Consider the following 7,667-nt stretch of genomic DNA (forward strand, 5'->3'; position numbering starts at 1 on the left):
CGAAAGTTCAGAGAGCGATAGGGTTACAGGCGAGAGAGATTGAGAGATTGATAGACGGGAAGGACAAAGGGAACTGCATATCGATAAGATAGATGAGACGGAGTAGATAAGAGGCAGGTTTTCTCTTCCCGGTGACGAACAGGTAAGTTTTTTGTTCAGAAATTTGATGTTTTAGGGTTTGTGATTAACCATGTGATGAGTATCTTTCTACATTTGATCTGTTTGATTTGGTATATGCTTTACGATTTGGGGTTAGGGTTTGTGAAATTGGTTTGCGATTTAGGATATGTGTTAGGATATTTATGATTTTTGATTTTTCGATTCAGGGAATGTGATTATGAAATTGGTTTGAGATGATGTTGTTATAATCTGAAGTTAGGGTTTGTGACGATTTGAGATTTAAACTGAGTTGGTAATTGCTGCAGGGTGATTTGAGAAAGTAAAAATTAGGGTTTGTTTGTGAAACTGAAGAAAATTGGTATGATTATGAAATTAGTATGATTATGAAAATTGGTATGATTATGAAATTAGTATGATTATGAAATTTGATTGTGTTGTAATTTGATTCAGGGAAAATGAAATTAGTATGATTATGAAATTTTTGGTATGATTACTGTAATCATTAGTATGATTACTGCAAAACATTTCTGTAACTACCATGGCTGCTAACACCCTTGCTGTATTATTTTGTTTCATTACTGTAAAAAAATTTCCTGTAAAAATTTGTTTCATTACTGTAATCATATTATTCAGTGTTTTGTTTCATACTATTTGTTTACAGTAATGATTACTGTAAACTTTGTTTCACTACTGTAATAATTATTGTTTTTTTGTTGGGGAGTTGTTACAGAATGGGTAGCAAGGATAGGAATTTCTGGTTAACTGATATAGGTGGCCGGTTTAGAGACTTGCATATTCTTGGTTGTAAAGCTGGTACCAGTGGAGATGCTTTTATGGCTATGGTAAAGACTAGGTTGGTGAATGAACAAGGTATGAATTCTACACTTGAACTGTTTTTATTTAATGATGAAGAAGGGAATGCATGTGATAAGTGTGAATCAGAAGAAATGTTTATTTCATTTTGGAACAAAGGGAAAGTAAATAAAGATAATTTGGTCAGACTGTGGTTCACTCCAATTATACCTACTCCTTCAGTGAGAGAATGGGGTTATGTTTATGATGCTTCCAGTGTTAGTGGGGTAAGTGGTGTGACTAATTATATCAGCCCAGTGAGGAAGAAAACTGTTAGTAAAAGGGTAGAGGTTAGGAGGAGTCCAAGACTTAATAAGACTGCTACTGTTAGTGGGCTTAAAGATATGAGACCAACAAGACTTGATTTTGAGCATGAAGAGCAAGTGGAATTGACACAAGCATCTGTTGCTGACAACCATGTTCATGAATCTCAAAGTATTCCTACACAGTCATCTGTTGCAGCCAACCATGTACAGGGGTATGAAGATGACCAGGTGAATTTGCCTAATGTACATCAAGATGAGTGTCATCCTGATGACAAGCCTGACTTTCTCTTTAAGGACTATGATGAGGAAGAGGATGGTGAAGATGAAAGTGAGGATGAGAGTGGAGATGATAGTGAAGAAGAAACACAAGAACAGATGAATTATGAAGATTGGGTTTCTATGTGTGCTAGGGGTATAGATGTTGGTAATGACCCTGATGATTGTAATGAAGATTTCAATGTAGGTGGCTTTTATGAAGAGCAGAGTGCACCAGTGAATGCATCTTCAGATGAAGATCTTCCCAGCCAAGAAGTCACTCAAGAGGAAGAAGCTAAGTGGGAAGAAGATTTTGGTCAGCATTTAAATGAACCACAACGTCTAGAAATGATAAATGAAGATACTCCTGAGGTCACACCTGGTGAAATAAGTACTGGTATGGCTTTTGGAAGTATGCAAGCTTATAAGGATCATTTAAGAGAATATGCAGTGTTGAAACACAGGGATTTTAAGGTGAAGAAAGGAGATAAAATCAGACACTATTCTTACTGTGCTTACAGGGATGCCCAAAAGTGTGCTTGGATGGTGAATGCAAGAAAGGTACCAGAGAAAGATGATATGACAGTCACAGTCAGAGAATGCAACATAGAACACACTTGTAAAAATCCCAATGAAGACTACAGCAGAAAATGCAATGCAAAATTTGTAGCTAAGTACTTGTTGAAGACGATGGATGTTGCTTCACCAGTGGAGAAGGCAGATGATATAGCTAAGAAAATCATTAGACCTCAGTTGCAAACTGAAATACCAAAATGGGTTGCTCGTCATGCAAGGGTATCATGTTTATGCTTTGTTTTTGTTACCTTTTGTTTGTTTATTTAATAAATTTTGGTATATTTGAATTGCTAATTTTTTATCTGTGTGTGTACACAGAGATTGGTGCTAGCAGAAAGGGATGGAACATTTGAGACTTGTTACAAAAAAACACCACAATTGGTCATAGCTGCTACCTCATTGAACCCAAGGAGCATAGGTCATTTCAGCTGGTCCAGAGATGATAAAGATAACAGATTTGAGAGTCTCATTTTGGCGTATAATGCACAGATAAAAGGTTTTATGAATGGTTGTAGAATGGTTATTGGGTTAGATGGAGCTCACCTAACTGGTAAGTTTGGTGGTGTGATGCTTTCAGCAACAGGTATAGATGCTCAGAATGGGGTATTTCCTTTATGTATGATGATTTGTATGGGTGAAACTGAAGAAAATTGGTTTATGATGTTAAAAGAAATGAGAAAAAGGATACCAGATATGGCTGGACTGACCTTTATTTCTGATAGAATGAAGGGAATTCTTGAATCAGTAAAAAGATTGTATCCTTTGTCAAATCATAGATACTGCCTAGGTACATTTAGTTTTGACTGGTAATTTTGTTTAATAATTTTTAAAGATAACAAAAAAATTTTAACAGTGAAATTATTAATATTTGTCCTTGTTTATTATCTATTTTTTCAGGCACCTATACAAGAATTTCTTGACCAAAGGATTCAGAAATCCAAGACTTGTACAGCTTCTTTGGCAGGCTGCAAAGGCATACAAATATCATCATTGGGAGGTAAGAAATGTTTGAATATTGAATGTTCATTTTTTTAGTCAAGCCTTATTACATCAGATTATTTAACTTAGACACCTATTTGTAGGAGGCCATGCAAGAAATAGCAGAGATATCTCCAGATGCATACAAATACTGATTGATGCAGAACCGAAGTCTTGGGCAAGGTCATGGTTTCCTCATGATGTTGCTTGTGAGCACATCTACTCCAACTTTCAGAAAGTTTAACAACATGGCCCTGAAATTCAGAGGCAAGCCTCTCACTCAGTTGGTTGATATGTACACACACTTGGTGATGGTGCTGTTTTCAAATAGAAGAAAGCTTGCTGCAACTTGGCAAGCTGGTGACCTTGTTCCTGCTGGGAAAGATCTCATTAAGGTGATGTGTGATCTTAGAGGTAACTATGAATGTGATCCTTCTGTAGAACACAAAGTGTATGAGGTGACCAACAAAGCTACTGGCAAAGTTTTTGTGGTAAAAGTAGAAGAAAAAAAATGTACATGTAGACAGTGGCAATTGAGGCAGTTCCCTTGCTTGCATGGTGTAGTTGCATTGTTTAAATTGAATCCTAATTGGTCCAAGTGAGTAAATCTACTACACCTACATAGTTGAATGTGGTTATGCAATAAATGAATGATGACTGATTCTATCAATTATTTGTGCAGGTACTGCAGTAAGTACTACACTGTAGATTACTATAGGACAGCCTACCAATGGTCAATAACACCTTTGGGAGACATTGATGAGTATCAGAATAAGGTTTGATACTCAAAAGGACAACCTAGATTAACTTTAGCCCTTTACTTTTTCCATTGTCTGATTTCAAAAAAAAATTTTTTTGAGAATCTTTTCATTGAATAATATTATCTACTTTTGTACTTTTACTTTATTGTATTATTATTATGGATTCTTTTTATTCTCTAGATCTGTGCATTTAAAGTTTACTAACTTCTATTTTGTTTGCAGACTGGTATCAACATTCTATATCCACACAGATTGAGAGATAAGGGAAGACCTTGTGTCAAGAGAAAGAAGTCTTGGTATGAGAAGAACAAGCAGCCCAAAAGAGTAACAAAGTGCAGTGTATGTAAAGGTCTTGATCATAACATCCTTACCTGTCAAGGTCCTCCAGTTGGTTCTAATCCAAAGAAGAAAGGAGTTAGAATGGAATGTTCTGTTAATGGAGATGAGTTTTGTATTACTGCTGCACCAACAAAGAAGATGAGGAAGGCCTTGTCTGCACCAACTACTGCAACAACATCTGCATCAAAGACTGCTACTGCTGATGTACCACCATTTTCAAAGGGTAAGGAAGCTGCTACACCATCTTCTTCTACAGCTGGTTCCCAGAAAAAGTGTAAGGCAACTGCACCATCCTCCTCCGCTGCAGTTGATGTTGGATCTAAAAGGAAGGTACCATCTACTTCTTCTACACCTTCTAGTGCCTGTTTTAACCAGATTTTTAATGGTACTGTTAACATTTCTAGCCAAACAATCAACATTACCGAACCATCATCAAAAAGGGTTAGAAAACCTAACTCCAAGTATCAACAATAGAAATGTTGGGTTCTTATTTTATGTATTTTTATGTCTTTGTCTTTTAGCATTTATAGACCTATGTCTTTTAATGGCATACATACTACTAGTTAGTTTATGTTGAAAGTTTTAGCAGACTTTTATTTATGAATCTATGGATTTCCAATATGATAACATTACATTAAGCTTTTCTGACATGAGTTTTGGTTGTGCTTTATCTTCTAATTGTGCACTTTATCTTTAGTTGTGCACAAATTTGATCTTCAATATCATCTAATTGCTTTTGTTTCTTCATAAACATTGCATCAGAAACCCATTGAAAATCTTCACATTCTAGGCATTTTAGGTAGCCAATACCATAATTCCATGATGTTTGAGCTATGTTTAAAATCCTCACCTTTGTTGAATTGCATTTGGGGTTGATACATCTAGTCTGTGACCAAGGACAATCAGAAAATTTGTGATCACCAAAACAAGCTTTACAACCTCCATTGTACTGAGGTGCAATGGATTTAATTGCATCATCAAACCATTCGAAGTATGAACACATGGGATTAGAGCAAGAGAAGAATTTCTTCCCTGAATTAGCACCATCTTTGACCTTTAAAAGTTTACGAATACCATTACAAGGAACTAATTTACACCTTGTGTAGATCCAATGACAATCAATTGATTGATGATTTCTTTCGTTGCACATCTCACATTCCTGGCTTGATGTAGCAGCCATTATGAAGAAGGAATTTTTTTTACTGATTTTTGGTTGGATCATCTTCACAATTTATAAGTCAGGGGAGACAAAAAAAAATGACCGTTATTACAACGGTCGGAATATCACAACGGTCGGAATATCACAACGGTCGGAAAATCTAGCCGTTGATTAGCTAGGATGTTCCACGTGTCGCGATCCTAGCTAGTCATTTAAAAAAAACGGTACATGTAATGCCCCAAAACAGGACCCTAGATTTTCATCTTGGCCATACAGAAGGGTATAAATGTCAAACGATTTCCACGTGCGGGCCACATGCTTACGCATTTGACCACTTAACGCTCTGAAACGGAAAACATAACAGAATGGGGCATTTTGATACGGTTTTGGGGCATTTTGATTTCTTGCCTAACGTCCGGGGCATTTTCAAACCTAGGGGGTCGATTTTGGGGCATTTTGTCCTTTAGCCCTAAATATAAATCATGCAGCTTGGGGAGATTTCTTTTTTTTGGTCAAAATTCGAAGAACAAGACTTAACAGGGAAGAGAGGGTGAATTGGAGTTTGTGCCGACTTAATTGTTTCTCAATATTATTGTATTTTCAAAAATTTCAAAAATAGGTAACTAAGGTTAAAGGAATATCCAATAGGAAACGGAGGAACATGCACCCCTGATTTAGTAGGGGTGCACAAAGTCGCACTCATCTTCGACAAATGAATGTAAACATGCTTCGGGGACAAATATTAATGGTTAGCTTTCAAACGTAGAAGAGATATGCTCAAAAGGGGGCAAGTGAAGTTTAGAGCAGTGCTGTCCCGCACAGCTGCACGGGAGAGCTTAATAAGCAACAAGCTTATTGTCCGTTAGATCATATCCCTCACTGTGAGATTAAATTCATTTTTAAAATTTCTAAAAAATATAGCCGCTGAGTTTGTATATTAGAAAGAGGTCACTTAACTTACCAAGTAAAATAAAAACAAACCCCTTCTTCTTTATTCACGTCCAGAAAGAATAAATTTAAACTTGATAGCTCAAAACTTCCTGAAAACTCACTTCTATTATCAAAAAGAAAAATGTGATGTCTTTGTTATCAAGTTATCATCAAGTTCTTTTTATATGGAAGATGCGTTTCGTCGTAAGAAATTGATTGAACAAGCTACAGTAAAAAGATCCTGCAATTTTGATTCATGTGATAATGAAGCACAAATTAAACTAATGATTAAGAGTGATCAGAAAACACTCTTTTAGATGCAATTGAACTCAAGCAAGTTTCAATTGTTTACATCCATCTTTGGCAGAAAAGAGAAGATCTTAAAAAAAATGTTCATGCTCCCTGCTATATTCAACTCAAGTTTGCAACTGTTCACATCTATCTTTGGTACAAAACAAAAGGAGATATCTGAAAATGGTACGAGTAAACAATTCAAGTTCTACATCTTTTTACAATAATTCAAAGCATCAAACATGAAAAATACGAGGTTTACAAAAAATTGGTAGTTCCACACGTCAAGGTTTCTCAAAACGGTAAATTTCCAAGAGGTGTCGTTTGGAATTAATCACCCATGATCAAGCTCAGAAAGTAAAAAATCGAACAGATACTATGATTCAAATTTGCAAATCTATAAATACAAATAAAAAAGAAGATAGACAATGAAAATGGAAGCAAACCAAATTTTGGGATTGAATTAATGAAATCAGAACCAAACCCATTCACCCAAATCAAAATGTGAGCTAAAAAATAAAAACGAATCTAATCTAACGGAGAGGGATGTAATCTTACGGTCAATAAACTTGTTGCTGCGCGGGACAGCACTGCTCTGAAGTTTATGTTTACCAAAAAATCGAACATGATGTAACATTGATGTGATTATTTATCGCAATTCTAATATTATTTGTGTCAAGAAAATGCACTCGAAAGTCACGGGGTATTAATCAGCAAATATGTCATACATAAATATCCACAAATTGAAAACATAAACAAATTTTTACAGGCAACTAGCGAGCGATACGAAAATTTTGATGTGAAATATAAAACAAAACTTTCATCCAGGAAAAATTGACATTAATTTTTACTGCAGACAGTAGGTAACACAATTCCAAACAGTACAGTTGACATTCATGTAATGTATACTACACAATGAACCGACTATCTCAAAAAATGAAAGTTAATTAATTCAGACTCTTCATAAGATGGAATGGGTTACTGGGTAAAATTGATTCTTAGAGAACATCATAAGACCCTTTTAAAAAATGCGGCATAATGGATTAATTCCCTTAATTCATATTTTACTGATTGGAATCTGCAATCTTGCCCCCAACAAGAGTCGACAGCCTGACAATGTCAACGGTTTTCAAATATAAA

General features: G+C 35.6%; 1 protein-coding gene across 1 annotated transcript; it reads left to right on the forward strand.

Moving 5' to 3' along the window:
- Nucleotides 1-842: 842 nt before the first annotated feature.
- LOC113325258 lies at nucleotides 843-3,202 on the forward strand. The gene is made up of 4 exons (XM_026573463.1): nucleotides 843-2,288; nucleotides 2,388-2,875; nucleotides 2,967-3,066; nucleotides 3,152-3,202. Exons 1-4 carry the CDS (start codon nucleotides 852-854, stop codon nucleotides 3,200-3,202), a joined length of 2,076 nt encoding a protein of 691 aa, XP_026429248.1. The 5' UTR covers nucleotides 843-851.
- The last annotated feature ends 4,465 nt before the right edge of the window (nucleotides 3,203-7,667 follow it).

This window comes from Papaver somniferum, chromosome 11, assembly GCF_003573695.1.
Source record: "Papaver somniferum cultivar HN1 chromosome 11, ASM357369v1, whole genome shotgun sequence".
Lineage (NCBI taxonomy): Eukaryota > Viridiplantae > Streptophyta > Magnoliopsida > Ranunculales > Papaveraceae > Papaver > Papaver somniferum.